At 31.3% G+C, this 26,275-nt stretch overlaps 3 protein-coding genes across 3 annotated transcripts in view; 2 read left to right on the top strand and 1 right to left on the bottom strand.

The window, feature by feature from the left end:
- Positions 1 to 21,883, bottom strand: part of LOC125071746 (flotillin-2) — a 251,237-nt gene extending 229,354 nt beyond the window's left edge. Inside the window, exon 1 of the mRNA XM_047682104.1 lies at positions 21,661 to 21,883. Coding sequence (XP_047538060.1) covers positions 21,661 to 21,709 — 49 coding nt within the window. The 5' untranslated portion in view covers positions 21,710 to 21,883. The remainder of the gene's footprint in view (positions 1 to 21,660) is intronic.
- Positions 1,172 to 9,561, top strand: LOC125071744 (glucose dehydrogenase [FAD, quinone]-like). The gene is made up of 5 exons (XM_047682102.1): positions 1,172 to 1,284; positions 5,804 to 6,031; positions 6,564 to 6,696; positions 7,562 to 7,681; positions 8,244 to 9,561. The coding sequence occupies exons 1-5, from the start codon at positions 1,200 to 1,202 to the stop codon at positions 9,496 to 9,498; spliced, it is 1,821 nt and encodes a 606-aa protein (XP_047538058.1). The 5' UTR covers positions 1,172 to 1,199; the 3' UTR covers positions 9,499 to 9,561.
- A 402-nt stretch (positions 21,884 to 22,285) lies between the features above and the next one.
- Positions 22,286 to 26,156, top strand: LOC125071759 (serine/threonine-protein phosphatase 4 catalytic subunit). Its single transcript, XM_047682120.1, has 7 exons — positions 22,286 to 22,415; positions 22,569 to 22,743; positions 23,811 to 23,963; positions 24,074 to 24,192; positions 24,380 to 24,561; positions 24,856 to 25,045; positions 25,416 to 26,156. The coding sequence occupies exons 2-7, from the start codon at positions 22,594 to 22,596 to the stop codon at positions 25,543 to 25,545; spliced, it is 924 nt and encodes a 307-aa protein (XP_047538076.1). The 5' UTR covers positions 22,286 to 22,415; positions 22,569 to 22,593; the 3' UTR covers positions 25,546 to 26,156.
- Positions 26,157 to 26,275: the final 119 nt, after the last annotated feature.

A 26,275-nucleotide genomic window follows, 5' to 3' on the forward strand; every position in this document is an offset into this window, starting at 1 on the left:
TTTTATCTAAATCTTAGTACATACATCAAAATAAAGTTCTAGGATAAGGTACGTCTTAAACCTAGGTTTGAATCTTAGACACATTTTGTTCTACATATGTTTCGCAATATATTATTATTCATATTCCTTATCTATGACATGCTTATATAAACGAATAAATAAACCTACTACATATTTTATTACTAAGCATACAGACATATATATTTTATTATATGCCATGATGATTAGATAAGTAGTTACACTATTATCCACCCGCTTCGCGGGCAAAAAAAGGCCGTGGCTATAAGCTATAATTTTTTTGAACCACCCGTTCAAAAAAATTATAGCTTATAGCCACGGACGATTTCGCGTTTTTCATTTTGGTTTTTTAATGCATAAAGTTATTCAAGAGGAAGGTTTATAATAAAGTAGAATAAAACATTGATAATTTTAGAGGTTTTTAATGTGATGTCATAAAAAAAACACATTTTTTTACGCTTACGTTACAAACGCCGACTAAAATCTACGAGATAGATCAAAATACTACAGTATTATACACCTTAAAAAAGGTCTACAAATAAGTCAGTGATGGTATTTATTTATTTCTTAGGGATAACCCGCAATAACCTTTTTTTATTCTTTACTTTTTACGAGAAACAATGGCTTATTTACAAAGCGATTTTAAGCATAAATTCTTATCCAATTAAGTATCTTAAATACATTGTGTATTTAATATAGATCAATATGGCCCTGCTCTGACTGATAAAGCTGTGAACGTTGTATACATATAAAGACATTCTGTAGTATATTTAGTATCAGCATTGCACCCGTGCGAAGCCGGGACGAGTCGCCAGTGCAACCATAAGCGAATATAATCCTAACAGTATCAAGTTTATATGTAGCCGGACCACGTCCTTAACAAATACAGTGATCTTACGATCGCAAGCCGCAGTTGTGGTAGGCTTCGCTAACGTTTGGGACGGTTTTTAAAACCACTTTAAGACGATATAACTTGTGATATCTACATGTAAACAATAATGCAAAAATTTATAATCTGTTTTTTTATAATTTTTTCATCTTTATGTAATGTCTTAAGTACATATGAAGAGATAACGATCGAAGATTCTAATGGTGATGCTATCGTGATAGACGATTATGACTCGGGAAAACGTGGTCGGATTTTACGGTCGAACTTTAAAAGCCCGGTTGTGGATAAGTTTATGCAAGCAATGGGAAATATTCACAGCTATTCCAATAACGGAGACATATTTAGTTTTCTGAGGGATTCGTATCCTTTACCTAAAGGTAAGTGTTAAGGTATTATAAATTCATTCAAGTTACATATAAATTCAATACCTATTTCAGTACACTATATACGAATAACATTATATAGGTGTGATTATATTTATTATTCAGTTTATTAGAAGCTCACAATTACCGGTGCAAAATAACAGTTCACTTGGAAATGCCACAGACACAAGTCTGTGTAGGGTACAATACAAACAAGAATACAGGTAAACGTTTGTTCTTCTTAGGAAACATAAAATTGTTCAGGGACAGTGTTTTTCAATTTATTCGATAAATCGTTTTACCGACTGCCACTTATCGCAAATTAGATCACAGCAATTTTTCAATCGCATTCCATGCCTCCCCACAAACGATACAAGTAAATATGTCCGTTTTATAATTTATTTATCAATAAACTCGATTCTTGCAAAATAATAACAGTTTTAAATTACAATATAAATTTAATCTGTTTCTATATAAAAGATCTAAAAATAATAAGTTTTTTTTCAACAAAATATCCTATCGGGTCCAATCTAAGCCGTCCATAAGACCGTAAATAGGACCATCCTATTTAAACACCCATCAAAAAGTCATCAAAATCGTTCAAGCTGTTTTGTTTTAGGAAGAGTTCGGTGACATGTACACGTAGGGAAGAAATATGTTTAACTATGTATACTTGTAAATGTGTAAATATACCAGTTTCTGAGCGCGGCTAAGCCCGCGTGTAGTGAGGATGAGTTAGGTGTTATACCCTGTCCTTTTCTATACCAGAGACAACTTGTTTCCAAAATTTCATACTGATCGGTTGAGTTAAGACATGATAGCGTTACAAACAAACATACTTACTTTCGGATTTATAATATTAGAATAAACAAATTAACGTATGTGTTACTAGAATTTTTAGTTAAAATAGTTAAATACTTTATCGATAATTTACTTTTACTAACGCAAGAATTTTACAATTTCATTTGTCAAATTAAAAATAAAATTAATGAATGGAATTTATTAAAAAAACCGAAAAAAAATAGTTAATTTAACTAGCACACGAGACTCCTTTTCCCCGCCTCAAACGCGGTCGAAGCCGCGGACGGAAACTACGTTATGAAGATTAATACATTAATTTAAAAAAGGGACAATTAAAAAAGCGCTTTATCTGCTAGACGTAAAAATTCATATATTTATTTTTGATTTATATAGGACCAAGGCAGGCTGTTGTTTACCTGATGTTAAGTGGTCGCCCCAGTCATTGGCACTGTAAGATTAACCATTGTCTCTTGTGCCTGTAGTTACACTGGCACACTTATCCCTCAAACCGAAACACAACAATACTAAGTAAGAGTTTTTACGACTGGTAAACACAAGGAAATCCTTAACCATCACAATGTTATATATATGTAAATACCCAACTTCTTTACGAGCGGACTTTTTTAGAACGCCATATGTACAAAACTTTATATTCGGTTGAGCAACTTATGTTCCTATAAGGTAACACATTCCGTTGAAATCCATTTATAATATTCAATTTGATGAGATTCTATTTTCCTGAGTTTCTTATAAAGATAAAATTATAAAATGTACTTAAAAAAATATATTAAAAACTCGGAAAAGGTGAAATAGTAACATTTGGGCTGAGAAAGAATCATATCTAAAGTTTAAGCCTTTCATTTATTCGTAAAGGTTTAAGCCCTAAATTTAGATATGATTAGATTTAAAGGAACAATATAAAGTATTGATGGATTAATAGGATTAACATAACACGTACAACGTGAACCAAAAAAGGGCTTAGCTATTATAATTCTTATAAGCTAAGCCCTAATTTTTGTCCTTATTAATATTCCTAGTTTACGACCTCGAGCGATCGCTACTTGCGCCGCCTTCTTAGAAAATTGATACCACAAACCAGTTTATCGAAATTATGTTTAATCGAGCGCCATCTACTTTAAAAATAGTTGTTATCAATTAAAAAAGCTTAAAATTTCCCGTAACTTTTGTAGAAAATATTTTCCTAACACAATCATATGAGTTACAGCTGAGTCAAGTCCAGCGAAGTTTGACATCGAACCGACGAGAAATCATTGGTCGGGAGCTAAAATTATCTGTGATAGTCAAGGATTTGTAAAAAAATGGCACTGTGAATGTCGACAAAACTGTTTTCGGAACTTTGGAAATAAAATTTATGTCTATATAAGTAGTTTAGTGGAATAGTGTTGTATTATTAACTAGCTGTTACCCGCGGCTGTGCCCGCGTAGAATATAAATATATTTACAAATTAACTTAAAATGTTACGTTAATGTAATATCTCTTTGTATACTACATTGGTGTGTATTTCAGCCCTTAAGGTAGAATATCCAGAAACGCTTAAATGCGAATCAACTCATTTTTAATCGGTAGCACAAAAATAAAATTTCGACCTTCTAACATCAAAATAACAGAAATTTCAAACTCTATTTCTCCCCATAGGCGTAAAATATCCAGAAACGAATACGTACTGTCTTCCAAACGGTCTTCCAAACTATCCTATATACGAAATGTCAAACTTTATTTCTTTGGCATAAAATACCCAGAAACGCTTAAATACATATCAAATCAATTTTTAATCAGTAGCCCAAAAATAAAATTTCAAGCTTCTAACTTCAAAATGACGGACTTCCAGACTAACCTGTATACGGAATATTAACCCTATTTCTCCCTTTAGGCGTAAAATATCCAGAAACGCTTAAATACGTATCTACTCATTTTTAATCAGTATCCCTAAAAACAGTTTTTTTGTTTTTAATTTAAAAAATGACGGACTTCCATAAAAACTTTTATCCCTTATTTCACCCCCTCAGAGGTAGAATATCAAGAAACGCTTAAATACGTATCTACTCATTTTTAATCAGTATCCCAAAAATAAAGTTTCATGTTTCTTTCTTAAAAATGACGGACTTCTATGCAAACTTTTAACCTTTATATCACCCCCGTAGGGGTAGAATATGCAGAAACACTTAAATAAGTATTTACTCCTTTTTAATCAGTATCCCAAAAATAAAGTTGCATGTTTCTAACTTAAAAAATTCCATACGAACGTTCAAGCCCTATTTCAGCCATTAGGGGTAGAATATCCAAAACCTTGACAGCACTATTTTCCAAACTAAAAGTAGCCTATATCCTTTCTCAGGCTCTAGACTATTTGTGTACTAAGTTTCATTTAAATCGGTCCAGTAGTTTTGGCGTGAAAGCGAGATAGACAGACAAACAGAGTTACTTTCGCATTTATACTATTAAAAAGTATGGAAGTATGGATTGTTATTTCCCTCGCTAGAGAGTTCCGATAATAACCGCGTCCGATCGCTGCTAAATTCAAAGTGCTACAGGGAGAAAAGCGGCCTCCGAAGCGCTATTTATAGGCACGCTCCCGCCGCCCCGGCCAGCCGGTACCACCGCAAACGCTACGTTCCGCAATTTTTTAATTTGTAATATATTCGAAAATATTCATTTAAATCATATGCTGTATTTAAGCATACAAAGGGAAATAGGGACAGAGAAAGCGACTTTGTTTTATACTATGTAAAGAAGATAAAGATATATTGGTCAAGAATTGTTAATAGTGCACAATATAGCTGGGCTAGTAGCAAATCACATGGTATATATAAATTTAAGATTTGTTTTCTTCCTCGTTCGGTATAGTCTATAGGTAATAAAAATATAACGCTAACGTGCAGACGCTGTCTTGTTCAAGTTAGTTTAAGCAGGTATTAATTACCATTCAAGTTCACTGTTCGTGGACTAAAACAAAAATAGTTAATTTAAAAATCAACAATGATTTCTACGTGTATTTTCTAGAATATTCCGTATTAAAGTCGAAGGCATACATCTCCAGTTACAAAAAATACATATATTAAATATGATAGTTATATACACATTTAATAACAATTAATAGCTAGTTAAATACACAACATTGGTTAAAATACACAAGTTACATTACAAGAATCAATAAAATCACTGGTATTACATTATATCTTTGACATATAGTTTTAGTTTATTTTTAAATATATATATATATGTATATTGCTAGCTTTAAAACAATGAAACATCACACACGGCGAAGATAATACATATCCTCATCTTACAATACGTCAAGATACCGAGCGATATGGAAATTCTATTTTAAGATACAAAAAGTAACCATCGAGGAGATTTTGTGTTTTGGGTAATATAAAGCTAATAAAACAGGCAATATGAAATAAAGCCATTGGTTCTGGGCCTGGTTTTGACATTACTGACATGCCATCCTATCTAAACGGGACGGCATGTTCGACGGAATGAGTAAGGCCCAGTAAGAGTAAACTTAAAATAAGAGTGCACTTGTATTCGTGCACACATTTGTGCCCTGCTGTGCAATGCTCTGTGAAACTGGTTAGTCACCCTTGAAAATGGCAACATATCATCATCATTAAAAATGATCTATTTATTAGCCTAGAAAAAATCTAATAAATCGTATTTACTTGAATATTATAATTTCCATTATAAAAAACATGAAAATTTATTTTCTAGGTCTAAAACAACCATACAACGAGTATGACTTTGTAATCGTCGGCGCTGGCTCAGCCGGCTGTGCCTTAGCATCAAAATTAACAGAAAACCGAAACACAACCGTATTACTCATTGAAGCTGGAAAACCGGAAATGCTATTGACAGACGTACCGGCATTGGCACCGTATTTTCAAGAAACAGATTATGTTTGGCAGTACTACATGGAACCTCAGCCTGGAGTGTGTATGGGTACGTTTTTATAGCTTTAGTTTTTATTATTTTACGTTGATTTTACTAACTACGTTGGGTCAAAGAACTAATAAACACTTGTATGGAAAACAATAAAAACAACATGAGATCCAATAAAAAAAATAGTTAAATAACAAGTCAAGTTAATGAAAGAATTCTTGTATCTGATACTAAACAATCAAATACCATTAAGCAAAGAATTTTATAATAACATTTTTCCCCTGTTTTTATTAATATTGAACCATTCTTGGCGCCAATATGTCATATAATTATGTATAACAGATAACAATGTCAGGAGTAGATAAATAAACAAGTTTGACCTTGAATTGACGTGACTTCACTGATCGAAAACTAAAAATATCTATGGTTTTCACTATAGTTTATGGATTCAAAAATTGAGTTTTTTAAAGTATATTTAAAGTGAATATAACTAGTTCATTGGACAGATTGCAGGGCAATAAGGAAATGGTATCAGATATTTATCGGCATGTGCAAAACTAAGGTTTGCTTACTAAGTATTTTTTTGTTGTAGGTATGATTGATCAGAAGTGTTTTTGGCCCCGTGGGAAAGCTATCGGAGGCACGAGTGTTATAAACTATATGATCTACACTCGCGGCAGGAAACAGGATTGGGATCGTATCGCCGCGGATGGAAATTATGGATGGTAATTGAAGTTTATCTGAACAATGATATTTACTTAATAATAAAACTTGCATCTCGTTTATTTATTCATATATCAACTAAGTTAAATAGTTTGTAGTCATTTTATGTTGTTGTACAATGTTACTAATATTAAGTTTAAAAAAATAAATTTAGTAGGTATATAAATAGATTTCAATGTCATCATTACGTAGAGTGTCAGCAATATTTAATACTATCGTTTGAGTGGAACCGTTTTAAAATTCTTTCACGATTATACCAATACATAAATAAAAACGCTTAAGAATATAACGGTTTTCCTGCTACATAATTTTTTTATTTAGAGCTGTTTCAAATTAGATACTTGGGAGAGCTTTGTCCAGGCTCATCTGGGTATGTACCACCAAACAGCAATACTTAGTAACGTTGTATTCCGGTCTCAAGCGTGGGTGAACCAGTGTAACTATACGCCCAACATCTTATTTCCCAATGCTAGTGGCGCATTGGCGAAGTAATAGGCATGTGTCCGATACATCGAAACTAATCTACATTCGGATGTCGTCGGAATATCAGATTTCATCGATTTGATGTAGACGAGTAACCATTTTCACTGCATCTAAAAAACTATGCCTACGAAGTAAGAAATGTTTAATATTTCACACAGCTCCAATGTCTATGGGTGGTGGTGACCAATTACCATCATGCGGTCCATTTGCCCGTTCGCCTACAATTCATATAAAAATAAAAATATTATAAACACATACTAGCCAGCTACGTTAGAAATGGAATATATATATAATATCTATCATTTCTATAATATTATATGATAATATTTAGTCAAAACTCATGAAACATGCCCATTAATTACGTGTTTCTTTGTTACTTTTCAGGTCATATGATGACGTACTGAAGTATTACATACAGATGGAAAAATCTGATCTCAAAGGTTACGAAAAACAACCACATCGAGGTCGGAACGGTGATATGCCAGTGGAATTTGTACCAATACAGTAATTCCTTTAATTATATTTTACATTTTACTCCCTAGTAACTGTAGCTAATGTATACCTAATACGTCTGTGGATCATAAGGTTTCGGATCCTGAGTCATGCCATAAATACAGAGTAACACTCCTTAATAAATAAATTTGACGGTATAGCAATTCCACGGCTCACGTAAAAAACAAATAAGTAAATAGAGAACATCTAGTCGACTCTTCTTTGAGACTGAAAAATTATTGAACGTCTCAAGTATATTCATTTAAGCGTAGCATTTTAATCCATTTCCATTGGAAGTACTTTAAGCATAAAAATGTCACAAAAGCTAAGTTGTGACAATAGAAGTCAACGTTTCTTTCCTTTCTCGGATACAAAAAGCGTTTTATAGAAAAGTAAATGTTTCTAATATTACTAAGATTAAGAATTATCTTTAGTAAACCATAGAATAAATAATTACAGTACAATACATAGTACAATAAAGCATAATAATTTATAACTGAAAACATAATAATTTTAAACTAGTAACATTAGTACATGCTTGCATAACAATACATTTTTGCATTATTTTTTTCAGGACTAAATTGTCTGATGCATTTCTAAAAGCTGGTAGAATACTTAACCATCCCACAGTGGATTATAACGCCCCAGAACAACTTGGCTTCGGAAGAGTGCAGACCACTACGAGTCGAGGGCATAGATACAGTGCCGCTAAAGTATTTCTTCATCGTCATAAAAACAGACCTAATCTTCATATTTTACAAAACAGCATAGCAACACAAGTTTTAATAGATCCACGAACAAAAGACGCCTATGGTGTCGAATACGTGCGTGACAATCTTCTTTACACAGTCTTGGCGCGGAAAGAAGTTATCATATCGGCAGGACCTATTGCTTCACCACAACTTTTAATGTTATCAGGTGTTGGACCAGCTAGTCATCTTAAATCTCTAGGAATTACTGTAATACAAAATCTTCCTGTCGGTCAAAAACTTTTTGACCATATCTGCTTCCCTGGATTAGTATTCACTCTAAATGAAACAAGAATAAGCTTAATTGAAAATAGAGATATAGATTTACCCACTGTAATACAATGGCTGCATAACGGCGATAATATAATTGCATCGCCCGGTGGTGTAGAGAATATCGGTTACATAAAAACATCCGTATCCGATGACCCCGATCCTTTAGTCCCAGACATAGAGTTAATCGGTATAGGAGGATCAATACTATCCGATGGAGGCCCTGGTGCAAGCAAAGCTGTCCGTAGAGGCATGAAAATTAAAAACAAACTTTTCGATGAGGCATATGGAACGATAGACGGCACAGATACATGGAGTGTTTTTCCGCTTTTGCTACATCCTAAATCATTCGGTCGCCTCGAATTAAAGGACAACAACCCTTTTAATCACCCCCGTATGTATGGCAATTATCTAAAAGAACCGAGTGACGTAGCGAGTTTTGTCGCAGCCATTCGGCATGTACAGGCATTGGCAGCAACTGCTCCTTTCCAGCGATTGGGTGCAAAAATTCACCGAGCCAAATACAAAACATGTAAAAACTATAAATTTGATTCTGATGAATATTGGGAATGTGCTGTACGTACTATTACGGCCACGCTGCATCATCAAATAGCAACGTGTCGAATGGGGCCTGATGGTGACCCAGAAGCTGTAACAGATCCAGAACTAAGAGTTCGCGGTGTGAATAATTTACGTGTTGTAGATAGCAGTGTTATTCCCCGAACTATATCTGCCCATACAAATGCCCCAGCTATTATGATAGGTCTTAAGGCAGCGGACTTAATAAAATTTACATGGAACTTAAAGTAATGAAATTAAGACTGAAATATTGATATCAAGTTATTTTTATTAAATATTTTAAATGTAGAAACATTTATTATTATGTAATACGTATATTGAGATTTTGACACTGACCATTTTTAAAATATTTTCCAAATTTAGAAATTAATATTTGTAGAGAGATTATGAACATTTGAGTTATATATTTAATGAGATAACTGCTGTTCTGGAGTGGCTAATTATAATAGTGCAAATCATTAGTTCAAGTCAGTTAACATCTCAGGGTTAGGAAGGTAGCAGTTAGCACTGCACTTCCGTGCCGCGGAAAGCACGTAAGGCTTTTTGCCTGTTGATCGTGATCTTCGCCCAGACGGGTTAGATTTCCGTTTCATCGATTTATGTTGCTTGTTCGTTTGTATACTTCCTGCAGGGTCCTAGTAGACTTATATTTTATACGTCGAAAATCGGTCAGGTGGTTTTTATTATTAAAAAACTAGTTTTAAAGAATTTAAAACTTTTTAACAAAATGGGATACAATAAGTTTCCTTAAATCGTATCCTACTAAGTACAAACACGGTATGCAATAAAATAAAAATAATGATTATGATAATAAAGCTTTAATTCCACATACCACAATTTCGTTAATAAACTAGTGTACATAAAGATTAATTTTTAACTATATTACTAAGATTGTTTTTAAGCTATATTATTTCTAATTAAGTAACATATATTGTCGTGGTTTATATGGACCACTTTCGGGTAAAAACCTCTTCCAAGGACTTGCAGCGATCTTTTTGTCTAGCCAAGGTTATCCAATTTGCTCCTGCTACCTTAACCAGTTCATCGGACCATCTCGCACGACCTCTAGCCCTACGGCCGCTAGGACCTTGCCATTTCACTACTCTGATGGTCCACCTGTCGTCATCGTAGCGGGCTATTTGACAACTTACAGCGACAGAAGAAGCAAATATATCAAAATCGAATTTACTATTTTTAGACGATCGCCTTCTATTACTGCGTCAATACCTGTTTGATCTAACAAAATATAAATCAAAAGTTTTCCGGTTTACTGTTAGTCCTAGGATTTCAGGACAGTAAACTTACAAATATCACATGTTGACAAAACTATAACAATATTGATATCCTTATCAAAATAAACAACAAATAACCAACAATTTCGAGTTAACATTAATGATAAAAATGACTTGTTTTTATATTACCTATTAATTCGATTATACTGCCATATTGATTGTATTGTAAATATCTATAGCAATAATTAGCATATTCACAAAGTATTCATACATTCATTTTAAGCATATTTAGAAATAAATATTTTTTAAACAAAGAAAATTAATATAAATACGAACAGTAAACCCTCGAGCTACTTTTTGGATTGTATCCCAACAGCCTATTGATAACACATTTTTCACCTTGACCTTTAATATCACCAAAACTAGTATATAACGACATATTTTTTATACTGGTTAAATTATAATTAAATTAAAATAAACATACCAGGTCCACTGTAATGGATTACTTAATTCTGTTGATATTTTTAAAATTATCAAATCTCACATAAATGCGAAGGTGAGTCCCCACTATTGTTCGTCATTGGTATGGCAGCATTGTTTTGGGCTGCGGCTACAAGCCGCCCGAATACAAATCGTTCTGACTACGTTGAAATAAATAACACAAACGCAGGTAGGTAGATAAAACACACAAAAAAACCGAAATTTTTTCAGCAGCAGCGTAGTTCTAACGGCTCCAATTTGTCAGTCAGATTGTGATCGTCGAAAGTTCCGATCGCCTTTGTTTTGATTCTACCTTTTCGGGTACTCACCCTAGAGAGTTCTCCAGTTTAGATACTTTTTACCCAACTTTTTTATGACGTCATGCCGCACATTACTCGTCATCGGCATAGCAATGATATCAATAGATAGTAAATTATTGATATGCAGTTTTGTTTTTTGGTATAGATGACATACGCGCAGGAGGGTCACCTAATGGAAAGTGTCTACCACCGCCCATGGACATCTGCAAACCAGTGATGCCGGCAAGCATCACTGTTTTGCCTTTAAGAATTTTTTACGCTCTTTTGTTGAAGGTTCCCAAGCCATATCTGTTCGGATTATCAGCCAGCGAAAACTAAAAATCTAGCATTAATCATGCTGGATTCATGTCATGTTGATGTCACGTTTTAATTGAAGCTAATTGAAGCTATACAGGGAAAATTAAAACAAAATCATATTTTAACATGAATATAAAAAGAAACAAAAGCTAAAATTTTGAACAATTTTTTTTTTTGATTTTAATAAAATGTAACTTTATTTATTATATCCTGGGTTAAAGTCTTAAATTAATGCCGCAGAAAATGAAACGACTCTAGAGTTCAGGTCCTTATTCTAGATAATCGAAATACTCTAGTCATGTCAAAATATTACGTCAATCCTTTATATATAAAAAGGTAGACTAACAAACAATCATATTAACTTCGTAGCTACACTTATTCCAAACATATTCATATTTCAATCATACATATTATCTATACCTATGTATAATGACTGAATGAAAATTTATATAAGCTGTATGAAAATCAATCAATACATAATCCACGCCTTTTTACTATCTAACTGTAACTGAAGGATGACAATGTTTCCAAGTATGTTATCTATCAAGCATAACTTTTAGCGGCTTCGCGCACGTAAATAAAAAAAAAGATAGTTTTAAGCACTACACTTTAATTCGCTATCTAAAAAGAAAGTTTTTAAAAATAAACGTAAACCCGATAAAATACTACCTGTATGTACCTACACATTACAGAGATTTGTTTTTTTTTGTTTTGGTGAATACATTGACCCTAAAGTATTGGTTGCGACGAAAGGAAAACATTAAAATTTTATTAGTTTTTTTTTATCTACATTAAAATCACTAAACAATTATAAATGTATTGTTTAATTTATTAGATATCTATAGAGTCTTCAAACACTTCAATTTCATTTATTTTTCTTTAATTTATATATTTTATTTGACATATGAATTAAATTCTAAATTTAATAAAAAATAAAATAATTCGAATATTTCATCACATATTTCTATCTTAGCTCAGGTTTACTTTTTTTAGTAATATTTAACACCCTTAAATATTACATCAGCAAAGAAATCATATATAAATTTATTTTTAAATAAATAAACCGTTTGTTTTCAATGCTTGTATCAATGAGTTTAATATCCTATAGTAGCCAGGAAAGGCATTGAACTTGAGCTTCAACTAAATATAATAACTTCAACTTTTACGAAGCAGTCAAGAACGCGAAGTTTATTTCGCGAATGTATCAATACAATTTCGATAAATATCGATACTCTTCGTGTTTGTGTATCATAAAAAAGAAAAACCAAGAATGAAGTTTTTTTTTTCAATAAATAAAATATCTTTTGTCGAAACAAATAAAATCAAATATAATTGAAATATTTGACAAAAAAAATACACTTCATATTTTTTGTCGTATTAAACAAATAACTCGAATTTGTCTTACTAATGTATTAATAACAAAAAAAAAAAATGCATAAGTTTGACAACCTCATAAATAAAAAGGTCTCGCAAATTACACGGAACCCTAAAACATCAAAAGAATTATAACCAGTTGTTGGCTTTTAAAAATCAGCGCTAAACCGAGAGTCTTATTTTAGTCACTGACTCGAGTGGAACAGTGATCCTTAATAAAACAAAAAAAAAAAACTAGCCACATTAATATGAGAGGCATAATATTAGTGACCAGTATTATACTACTCTTAAATAATGAAGAAACAGTAACAGCACATCGAGAAGATTTCTATAACGATGGTACTGTCTCCTACGAGTACGCCCAACCAGTGCCGTGCGAGGAATACTGCGATAATGAATATAAAAAAATACAAAAGAGAGAAGACAAATTTTCAACGCCCATTAGAAGTAGGATCGTCGAAACTATGTTAAAATCTCCAATGTTCGCGTTTAACAGATCTGAACCGAACATATTTTCAGCATTCAGAGATAATTACGATTTACCATTAGGTAAGTACGTTATAAATTATTGATATTTAATTATTATTAAACGTAAAATTAACATCGTAACCGCGTTAAAGTCATTACAAGTTTATTTTAGAGTGCGTAAATCGTTACGACAATTAAATAGAAATCATATGTTAGGTTAGGTCACTACTAATGATAATTATTTAAACTATTTATTATCTGTACACCTATCTATGTTCATAATATATAATACAATTAAAAGCACGTGACATATCTACAAAAACATCATATTTGCTGACAATATTTGTAATATTAAAACACAGCTTAACTCATACATTTTGATTCGTTAAAGTAATTGTATTACTCTTATTATAATCTGTATTGAACTAAACATCGGCTAAGCAAGGTTTATATAATTAAAGCCAAAGGTAATTAATATATAAATAATTGACGCAATGTTATTTTTTATTGTAAATAAAACTCGTCAAAGCAGGAACTTAACAATTAATTATTATAACCATACTTATTTCTATGTTAGATCAGTCCACATTTTATTTGCTTTACAGATATACATGTATATGTCGGTTACTTTATAAGGACTATTTATTAGTTCATAAAAAAGGACTGGGCAGATTGTAAACTGTCAAAAAATTCAATTAACGCATTAAATTTTTCAACAGCAATGTCATTTGATGTTAGATTAGTTTCGTTTATTAGTGTGTTTAAAGTTTAAGTGAAATTATAGCGTTATTTTAAAACAATATGCATCATTCGTTTGTAATCCAGCTGCATTCGTTACAAACTAGCGGTCCTTAAACTTAAATGGCAACATATATACCTAATTTATTTAAATACATAGATTACAACTACAAGCGAACATTATATTTTGTTGACAGAATTTAAAGGGCCTCTTAAAGAATACGATTTCATCGTAGTCGGTGCAGGATCAGCGGGAAGTGTTCTCGCTTCACGACTCAGTGAAGGACGGAAAGCTTCCGTTTTATTATTAGAAGCGGGACAGGGCGAGGCTTTTCTAACAGGAGTACCGATTTTAGCTCCATTATTGCAACAAACGACGTACATGTGGCCATATTTAATGGAACATCAACCAGGTGTCTGTATGGGTGAGTGGTATTTTTAAACTTAGATCTTAATTATAATTAGCATTATAATTGCGAAAAGAAGATTTGTTTATTTGTTGTTAAAACGGACATAAGGTACCTAACTTCACAATCCCTGATCCCGTCGCCCCACATAAGTATATGCGGAAATTAGTCATACATATAAAAATTATGTTAGTATATTTTTTGTAGCAACCAGTTCCTATTGACCTTAACCGTTAAGACGTTAGTTTTTGTGACTCTGTTAAATATTACGAACGAAGAGAACATAATTTAGACTTATTAGGGTTCCGTAGGCAAATGGCAAAAACGGACTACTACTACTACTAACCGTGACCCATTATTTTCTTATTTGATGCATGGGCGAGTCCGACTCGGACTTTGCCGCTTTTTTAAACAGCAAATTGTTAAGTTGACTGACATAATATGTTCACTTCAAATGATTATATTAACTTAAATTAATTTCAACCCTTACGTAATAGATAATTGCCTTAGTATTCGATTCAATCATCATCATAACTCGCTTACCTTTATCCTGCGATGTGATTTATAAAACTGTAAAAAAATATGATTTAGGAAACTTGACACTAGCCCTCCAGTTTTCCCTGTATCGCAACTACTTGAGACGCTTAAATACTCATTGCTGTTGATAGCTTCCCTCAAATAAAGTTCCCTTTGGCGGACCCCACACACGACTTAATGGGGTGGTTTTATGCTTCAAAGCGAGAACCGTAAAGCAAAGCATCATTTTTTTGTAATAAGAAAAACTTAAACTAATTTTATAAAAATTGTACCTTAATTTTGCATTATGCTAAATTTTTCCGCGTAATATGCGAGGCGAAGGAAACATTTCATAACTTTCAAATAGGAAGTAAAACAAGAACTCGTTTTTATGAAGGGTAAACTAAATTTAAGTCAGATAAACTGTTCTGTTAAATACATAATAATAATACCAAGGTGAATGACAAGGGCATTGCACTAGGCAGCAATGACCCAGCTGCGTCAAAATATAAGGGGTGCGGACTCAGAGTCATGCACAAATAAAACGTTATAATTTTTTTATGATATAAGCAGGCGGACGTGCAAATGGTCCACCAAATGCAAGTGATCACCACCATCATAAACATTGGCGGTGTTAGGAATATTAAGCTTTCCTTATATCACCAACGCACCACCAACCATGTACTAAAAAGTTAAGATGTTATTATCCTTGTGCCTATAGTTATACTGGAGTGAATAAGCCTACAAACGAATACAAAACAATACTGAGTATTGCCGTTTGGTGGATAAATAATGGGTGGTACTTATTCATACGGACAAATGGCAGATGAATAAAAACTGAAATATGACAAAAAAATATTTTAATTGTAATTTAAAGTTTAAAAATTCATTTTAATTTATATCTAACTCCAAAACCAAAGCATAGCAAAGCAAGATATTAAAATTAAAAAAAAAAAATGTTTATGTTTTATTGTACGAGCATTTTAAATTTTATTAACATTTAGTGCCTCGGTGTGTGATCGTGGGTATGATCAAATTGAAGAAACTTTTTTTTTTTCAATAAAAGTATATAGCTATCATAACTTTGCCATTTTAATAAAATACCTTTCAAAATTGGGTCCGCTCTAACCTAATCGTGTCAACCTATTTTAGATACTAACGTATCAAAAATATCCGATCATTTCGATTTGCAGATTTTACTTTACTGAAGTCAGAACTAAAAAAACTTAATAATACTAAGAATATAATCAAATTAACATGTTTTAATTTTAGGTATGGTAAATGAAAGATGTTTTTGGCCCAGAGGAAAGGCAGTTGGCGGCTCGAGCGTTGTCAACTACATGATTTACACGAGGGGTAACAAAAAGGATTGGGACAGAATCGCAGCTAAAGGGAATTACGGATGGTAAATATGAAGAAAATATTTTATATTAAGAGGACTACAAGAGCTAAGTGCCCTTGAGAATCGCACGCACACACTTACAAAATCGACAAAAACGGCAAGCCCGTGTACTAAGGGTTAAGCGAGGTAACGAGATTACGCCCAAATATTCTAATAGATGGCGCCAAACCGAGCGACGTAAGATCAATCATAAATCTCATAAAAAATAGATAGGACAACAGAATTATTTTTATTTCTTTCGATGTTAGTTAACAAATGATTATAAAATAAAACTGATTCAATTAAACTTACAATATTTTTATTTATATTTTGTATACAATAAAATAGACAGTTAGTTTTAACCTTTTTTTTCTATTATTTATATTATTATACCACAATTAGTTCTTATACTAAATATTGAAACATACCAATTTTTAACTTTTTTAGTTCGAAATCTGTAGTGTAGTGACCGTGGGGTAACATATAGCGTAGTATTTGTTCGTTTTATTAATATTGGTTCATAAAGAAAAAATATATATTCAATTTAAAAAAAAAAATCTAAATATTTACTAGAAAAAAATGTTGTCAATTCGATTTGGTTGAATCATTGATGAATGAAAGGTTAATCATAATAGGTTTAATCATAAATCTCATAAAAATAGATAGGATATTAGAATTATTTGTATTGCTTTTGACTGTTATTCGAAAATGATTAAAAAATAAAACTGATTTAATTAAACTTAAAATATTTTTATTTATATTTAGTACTACAAAAAAAAACATTTAGTGTTAATTTTTTTTTACATTTTTTTATTTAATTTCACTTGTATGTATTAATGTTATTACATATGTCCTGGAATCTTGGAATAAATATTACACCCACTTTCAGCTGAAAGTTGGCACACATATTTAATCTCGATGACAATGCACGATTCATGAATTGCTGCTATATTCAATCCAATATGGTGGACGTTACAAAAAAAATTAAATTTATGAATTACGTACAAATGACACTTCTAAATATTCTAGTTCTCTGGTTCACAACAATTACATTTTTTTTGTTAAGACTTTACTTTTTTTTATTATTATTAAAATTAGTTCATACATAACTTTAATTCTTATTATAAACAATCGATAAAATTAAACTCTTACGCAATATAAATAGCTTCCGTGATATTATTTTCGACTTTCTTTATTCTGTAAAAAATAAATATATATGTTAGTAATTACATTTTTATTAATTATAAAATTATGTATTTAAAAAATATGTATCTTAATATGTCATAGTAGTTATAATGAAAAAAAAAAGCTTCGAGTTCATGGGGATCGAATGTAGTCACTTGATCCCCATGAAAGTCAATTGATGTTTTCCTTCCTTTGACCAAATACTCTATCGTAATTATTACAAATGGCTCGAAAAATCTGATTATATGCGAACTGATTGCACATTTTTCTAATAGATGTTTTCAATATTTATAATTTATAAAAAAAAAAATATGTTTACTAATTAAATACTCTTACCTTTTAATATCGTTCATATGTATGTTCGGCGCTTGATTTATATAAACGTTTTTTAGTTTTCCTCACGCGATTCACTTTATTTCCCATATTTACACAATTAAAATTTATAACAAATAATATAATAAAAAACAAATGCCTAATTACTACTACACTATTTTAACTTATTATATTTATTTACAAGAAAGAATAAAATTTATTATAAGAAAACATGAAACAATGAATTTACAATTAAAATTACAAAAAAATATCTCGTAACGTAATGAATGATGCGGCGAAAAGATCGACACGTCTGTATAGCATCAGGCCTCGGCCGGCATTGTCTGTACACGGCGTTTACGCACACATGCGTACGCATTTTGTTCGAAAATAAGAATATCGGATTTAAAAAAAATCTATTGATTTTACTAAAAAAGTGACACCCAGGTTAAATAGTATATTGCTTGTAGAATAATCTGACAAAAAACCAGAATTATGGAACGTATATAAGTATAGTTATTATTGATTAAAAGATCTTTTTAGAGGTAACTTTGTGATTTTTTTCTATCGTACCAAATTAATTACACCATGTTTTCAAAATAACAAATACTTAGCATGTATCCTGAAGATTATCATATATTTTTTTCATTTGGTTTACTGCATTGGATCATATACTTTTTTGCATTATAAAACTTGCATTTAGCTCATGTAGTCCCCTTAATATATATTAAAACGCGAAGCATTGCGTCTGCATAAGTATTGTATGAGAGTTTTCCATAATTTCTTAACTAGTTGACTCCAAGATGAGAACTTTTGAGAGAATATCTGTTTCTTTTTTAACCGTAGTTCAAGATATTAGTAACGGAAATTTATAACAAATCTTGTAGACTTTTTTCCTTCGAGTTGCGTGTGTTCGAATAATTTGCAATTACTATTTTATAAACTTTTTGGCGCATACTTGTTTCTGGTAACGGGTGCCCAAAGTGAGTATGCGCAAAACATTTTGTCACATGTTATAAGGGGCAGTTATGTTGATTTTTTTCAACTGATATGCTGTTAGACGAATAGCGAATTTAAATATTGAACATATTTCATGAAATTTAAATTTCATAATTGTAATAAATATTTGATCTTATTAGTTTTCTGTATTTTTTTATTATTGTCTGATTATTTGGTTTTTTCTATCTCCACTGTTCAATCATTACCACCATCACCGGTTAAATTAATAGTGTCGGTTAAAATCTATACTGTTTTCAACTATTCGACATAACGTGACAGACTATTATTTTCTCCGTCACTGTGTGGTTACTGTTACAATTAATTATTTATATAAACCAAAATGAAAGATGCAATTTGATACATATACTTATAAATATTTTATTTACAGGTCATATGACGATGTAATTCCTTATTATATTAAATCGGAGCGAGCAAATCTCCGAGAATTTAGAGATTCGCCTTGGCACGGCAGAAGTGGTGAAATGACTGTAGAGGATATTCCATTCCGGTAAGTAATAATAATAATCTTCTCCAACAATTAAGAAACGAATTTTAAAAAATGTCCGCAATAACTTAAGCCGTTCGCACGAAATCGATTTGAAAATACAAAATATTAAAAGTTATTGTTTTTTTCTAGGTCAAAATTATCAAAAGCTTTTCTGGATGCTGCAAAGTTATTAGGAAACAGACGAGTTGATTATAATAGTCCCGACAGTTTCGGTTTCAATCACATTCAAGCAACTATCAGTCGTGGTATACGGATGAGTAGCGCTAAGGCGTTTTTACATAATAAAAAGAAAAGAAAAAATTTACACATACTAACTAACAGCCAAGTCACTAGGGTATTGATTGATCCACAAAGTAAAACAGCTACAGGTGTTGAATTTATAAGGAACGGACAGAGATACAAAATACGTGCTAAGAAAGAAGTTATTCTGTCAGCTGGTCCTATTGAATCTCCTCATTTACTTATGTTATCAGGAATCGGTCCTAGATCACATTTAGAATCTATGGGCATTCCCGTGATACAAGATCTCAAAGTCGGAGAATCCCTGTACGATCACATAACATTTCCTTCCATAGTATTTACTTTAAATTCGACAAGGCTAACATTAGTGGAAAGAAAAATAAGTAACATTGAAAATATGGTACAATATACTCAATTTGGAGACGGACCATTTTCATCTTTAGCTGGAATAGAAACTATAGGATATATCAAAACTAACTTATCTGATGAAAAAGAGGATTTTCCTGATTTGGAATTATTCGAAGGATGCGCCTCATTTTCTTCAGATGAAGGTAGTGCTGTAGCTAGCGGAATTCATATGGCCGACTGGCTATACAAAGATGTTTATAAGCCGATAGAAGATGTTGAAAGCTTTACAGTACTTTTTATGTTATTACATCCAAAATCGAAAGGATACCTGAGACTCAGATCAAAAAATCCCTTTGATTATCCAAAGTTGTATGGAAATTATTTGACTCATCCAAAAGACGTTGCAACAATGATAGCCGGTATACGATATATTATACGGATGGTTAATACTCCGCCATTCCAGAAGTATGGAGCGACTTTGTATAAGAAAAAATTTCCAAATTGTAAGCAGTTTGATTTTGGCACCGACAGTTATTGGGAATGTGCTATTAGAACCGTTACAATGACCCTTCACCATCAGATCTCCACGTGTAAAATGGGTCCTGCGTCGGATCCCGAAGCAGTAGTAGATCCAGAATTACGTGTATACGGAATAAAAAAATTACGGGTGGCGGATAGCAGCATTATACCAAATACCATAGCGGCGCACACAAATGCACCAGCGATTATGATCGGAGAGAAATGTGCAGATATGATAAAAAATACATGGGCTTTAAATTAAATTTAAGGTTAATGTTAAAATAATGTAAATAATTATATTATTAGATGACGTCATGCCTTTTATTTATCATGAACATTTATTTACAACCGACGTTTGACAGTCCATATATTTGCTTCCTAATCTTCATTTCGCGATAAGTTCTGACTAGTTTTGAGCTAACACTTCATATTATCTTAAAATAATACATTGTCACTGTTCAATAAAGATAAAAATAAAAAGTAGAATTCTATAAAATATTCAAACGCTGTTAATGTCCTATTTCTTGGCTATACAGATTATTTTTAGATGTCCATCTACTAAACGGGTAGAACACATTGATACGAACTCTTGAAATACTTTTAAAGTAATTTACATTTTATATCGCAGCGAGCACAAATACGTGACGATCACAGCTAAATAAAAACACACGAACGTTCCAACGAACATTTCATACATACTTATTTTTTTTTAATTGCATATCTATGAATATGAAAACACTCACGAAGTTTGTTACAATATGTATTAGGAATATTTATGTCGTGATTACGAGTGCTAAGAATGAGTACTAAAAAGACGCCAGCATGTAGATAACTAGCATTAGTTAAGTTTGAAATCATAAATTAAACGATGGCCTTGTAGGCCAGTTCATATATATGGGGAAAATTGTATTATGCAGAGTATTAATGATGACACATCGCTTATCTCAATAGTTTAATCTCCTGACACCGATCTTAAAACAATATTTTTTTAAGTATTATTAGGTCAATTGTTGTATTCCCTGAATAATATATGTAATAATGAACGAGGAAAACAATTTAATAATCATACCTGATACTATTAGCGCCTCATTCGGGCCCACGGTATGTATATTTCCCATATTCTTGAAAAACAAATGCACTTCACAAAACCACTAATCAATATTCACTAAATCGATATTATTTACAACAATAAAACCCGCGCCGCTGGAGTACACAATATTTGACAAGTAGAAAACAACAATAACATACACATTACACACACGACGATAATTTTATTACACAATATTCCGTCATCGTCAACTGTCAGAAAAGTTTGTGCTGCGCGCGCCGATTCCCAATTCTGGCACAGGTAACCGTCGGCACCACACGTTCGGCAAAGGCAATTTTTAACAAATTTTTAACAGGCTTACAATTATAGTCATCGGATATTGTTTCACTTTATATTTTTAGTCTCTTGTATCTCTAGTAATATCTTTTTCTAAATCACTGTATAAAAATAAATATAAATTAATGAAATGATTAAAGATAGCCCATTAATTTTATTAACGAATTTTCCATAAAACTTGATTAAAATTAATATAATCATACCATCGTAGGTTTGAAATTATTCAGATTATTTATTAAACTAACAATTATTTCTTTTTTTTTATTGCACATAGCGTTTATTTGTGTCTATACTATTATCTGTATTTATAAATCTATACTCTATTGCTTCTCTAAGATCTCCAATCTCTATGAATAAATGATAATTTGTGATTGTTTGTAGGTAAAATAATAGATATTGCTAATGGTTATATTATAAAAAACGAAGTGAAAATTCTATTTGTAAGTATCCCATTTTTGCCATCATCAAATATACTTTAGTTACGATATAAAATCTTTTCATTCATCGAGTCAGTTGACACCATTGTTATGCAAAACGAAGGAAGCAATGGTATTAGTACCCTCTTTTTCCATTTACGTTTTCAATGTTTGCAGATTTAGCCCGTTATAATTTGCAACGATGTCTGATACGAGTGATTTAGACCGTCAAATCGAACAATTGAAAAGATGTGAGATTATAATGGAGGCAGAGGTTAAAGCCCTCTGTGCGAAAGCCCGCGAGATCCTTGTTGAAGAGAGCAACGTCCAACGAGTCGACTCTCCTGTCACGGTATATAAAATGACCTCATTCATAAAAACTCTATAACATGGACAACAGGTTGGAAATAATAAAAAAGTATCATAAAATGTTATCATCTAATAATAATAAATGAACTGGCCTGAAAAGTAACATGTGGAGTTCAAAATTTACAACGTACATCAATATCGCTCCTATATCTTTTGGAAAGTGCTTTCTCCTTATTTAAAAAATATGACTTCTATGTCTGAATATGTCACAGTAAAGACAATATGAAGTTTTGCTATATATATTTTATAATTTTAAATTAACTGTATTTTCCAATTTTATTTATTTTGAGTAAGGACATTGATAAACAAGAATATTTTTGACTATGTGGTAAGTATATGTTGTAACCTTGTACCTTTCAACTACAATACAATTCTTTATAGTTGTTATTCCAGAGTATATGTATCTCTATGTCAAATTTTATTCCATTCCGATCAGCCTTTCTGTCGTAATTGAGTAACAAGTATCTATCCATTCAAACATTAGCATTTATAATATTAATAAGATGCTGTTTGATAATGTATTCAATTCAATCTAATTTAAAAAAAATATATATTTTTTTAAATAAATTTTCTACATAAACAATTTACTCTAAGCTTATTTGTGTTGGACATGATTACACAAACAATAAATTATATGTATCAGTTTGAAAAAAGCAATAGTACATGCTGTACCACTCATATAATTTTCTATACATTATAATTATAAAAATCAGAATTAGTACTTATGTCTTAACACCAAAGCTTAGTGCAAGGCTGTCTGGGTAGATACCACCCACTCAAGAGATATTTCTTAAAGCGTCAATGTTTCTCGGTCAATCAAAAGGTTGCCCATTTTAAAAATAAATTGAATGGAGTGTTAAAAAATTGATTACTATATTTTATTTAATCAATGCTGGACAACAAACCTATTTATATTATCATCTATAAATCTATTCTAAATGTTGATTTTTATAAAGTTACATACTTAGCAATGTTATACTCTGTTTTTATGAGTTAATGTTACTGAAGATCTTAATGAAGGCATTTTCGAATCAAATAACATTGTTCCAGGTGTGTGGAGATATTCATGGTCAATTTTATGATCTCAAAGAACTCTTTAAAGTTGGCGGGGATGTACCTGAGACCAACTATCTATTTATGGGTGACTTTGTGGACAGAGGGTTTTACTCAGTTGAAACATTCTTATTATTACTAGCATTGAAAGTAAGGCGGAAATATCAATATATTTCTATATTAAGCATACTATTTAATTTTTGTATATAGTAAAATTGACTGCTAACTAGTATATAATATTTTTTTTGAAAATTATCTAGGTTCGTTATCCAGATCGCATAACCTTGATAAGAGGCAATCACGAGTCAAGACAAATTACACAAGTATATGGCTTTTATGATGAATGCTTAAGGAAATATGGATCAATTACTGTCTGGAGGTAAGATATTTAAAACATTTTATTTTGATAGTGGAATTCTAAATTTAACAATCAATTTAAACCTTTCATTAAAAAAATATAATATTTATTTTATAAAAATATATTTTCAAATTAATTTAGTTCTTACTGATCATCATTAACATTTCATACACATATCTACCTGTATTATAATCATATCTTTTTCCAGATATTGCACTGAAATATTTGACTATCTATCATTATCGGCTATAATAGATGGGAGAATATTTTGTGTTCATGGTGGGTTGAGCCCTTCAATACACACGTTAGACCAAATAAGAACCATTGATCGTAAACAAGAAGTACCTCATGATGGAGCTATGTGTGACTTGCTGTGGAGTGACCCTGAAGGTAAAGAATTTTTTTTAATACTTTTTAATTATATGCATTATAGTTCATTCACATGCCAACAAGTAAAAAACAGATTACAAGAAAACTTAAATATACTATTTAATTACTAAAGAAACTAAGACCCTCATAATTTGTCAAAAATAATATCATCTTTTGAAAAATAACTTATTTCAAATTGAAAAGTTATTTAACAATCACAAAACGATTTAGTTTTTCTCATGTAGTGTGAAACTAGACTACATAATAATTTATAATTACATATTACTTTAATTGTATAATAAATTGACTTTCTAGATACACAAGGTTGGGGAGTGTCACCACGAGGTGCTGGTTACCTGTTTGGTTCAGATGTGGTAGCTCAATTCAATGTGGCCAATGATATTGATATGATTTGCCGTGCTCACCAGCTTGTCATGGAAGGATACAAGTGGCACTTTAATGAGACTGTCCTTACTGTCTGGTCTGCTCCCAACTATTGTTACAGGTATACATATATATAATTTTATTTTTTTTTCAAAGTTTGGAGCTTTTTTAATTTTTAGTTAATTATTTTAAGAAAAAGAACACACTTTTAGCCTGGATATTAACATAAACTATTATGTTAATATATATCCTTTTAAAAGGATCTTAAGTTTTTAAATTATGTACATAGTTAAAAATCAATCTATGTTTAATTTTTTAAAATATTTATTATAAGAATTGATAACATTAAGTGCTTAAATATATGTACAAATATGAATTAAAAATTATTACTGTATAAATCTTGACCGCATGGAATGTTTATGTTTAAATAATATTATAAAAAGGACAGTTTAAATGAGAGAGTTGTATATATATATTTTTTTTTTAAACAGATGCGGCAATGTAGCTGCAATATTAGAACTCAATGAGAGTCTTCAAAGAGAATTCACAATATTTGAAGCGGCCCCTCAGGAGGCTCGAGGCGTACCATCTAAAAAACCTCAAGCTGACTACTTCTTATAATGTTACCTCCAATAGACAATTCTGATCCTCGTTTAGTATTACAGTTTTATTGTAGTGACAAAACATTACAATGTGAAACTAATTCATTGTGATGTTAAGACTGCTGTGTTGCAATTTGTATGTGTTTATGATGAAGTTCTGTGGATATTAACCAATAACTGAAAACAATAGTGACACAAGCATGAATAGGGATATTTTTAAATGTGTTATAAATCAATTATGGTTTAGTAAAAACTTAATGATCAAAAATTTTTTTTAATGTTTATAAAAATTTTGTAATTTTTAAAAGTATGGAAGATAAGTAAGATATCAAAATAATAAATGAAACCTGGCCTATTTAAGAACTACATTATGATAATGTGGCCTCATAACTTATATCAATTAAATTTGTAATTGAAACATTGACATAGAGACTGCACCGAGCGATAGTCTCATACAATTTACTACTCTCCAAAGACACAAAGTGACTGTGCTGCCACGGTTGTCTTTTTTCTGTAGGACGTAATGATGACGACGCAGAAGAATAATGGATGCACTATTGCTTTGTTTCCTTCACATTTTTCGCCCCGCATTTACTTCAAATATTGATATAAATAAAATAAGTTATTTGACTTTTGTATTATTGTGAAGTCTGTATGTTCCTTATTTGTTAAGAGTTTTTTCAATAATTCTCATCACTGCCATAAACTAAGTGTTTATGTACGAAAAGTATTTCAAAAATTCTTATATT

This window comes from Vanessa atalanta, chromosome 20 (genome assembly GCF_905147765.1).
Source record: "Vanessa atalanta chromosome 20, ilVanAtal1.2, whole genome shotgun sequence".
Classification (NCBI taxonomy): domain Eukaryota; kingdom Metazoa; phylum Arthropoda; class Insecta; order Lepidoptera; family Nymphalidae; genus Vanessa; species Vanessa atalanta.

Excerpts from the sequence above, each read along its gene's own strand:
- LOC125071744 (XM_047682102.1), top strand. The coding sequence starts at position 1,200 with ATGCAAGCAATGGGAAATATTCACAGCTATTCCAATAACGGAGACATA. Across the intron at positions 1,285-5,803 it reads TTCGTATCCTTTACCTAAAG|GTCTAAAACAACCATACAAC; the intron begins GTAAGTGTTAAG and ends TTTATTTTCTAG. Across the intron at positions 6,697-7,561 it reads GCGGATGGAAATTATGGATG|GTCATATGATGACGTACTGA; the intron begins GTAATTGAAGTT and ends GTTACTTTTCAG.
- LOC125071759 (XM_047682120.1), top strand. The coding sequence starts at position 22,594 with ATGTCTGATACGAGTGATTTAGACCGTCAAATCGAACAATTGAAAAGA. Across the intron at positions 22,744-23,810 it reads GAGTCGACTCTCCTGTCACG|GTGTGTGGAGATATTCATGG; the intron begins GTATATAAAATG and ends ACATTGTTCCAG. Across the intron at positions 24,193-24,379 it reads GGATCAATTACTGTCTGGAG|ATATTGCACTGAAATATTTG; the intron begins GTAAGATATTTA and ends ATCTTTTTCCAG.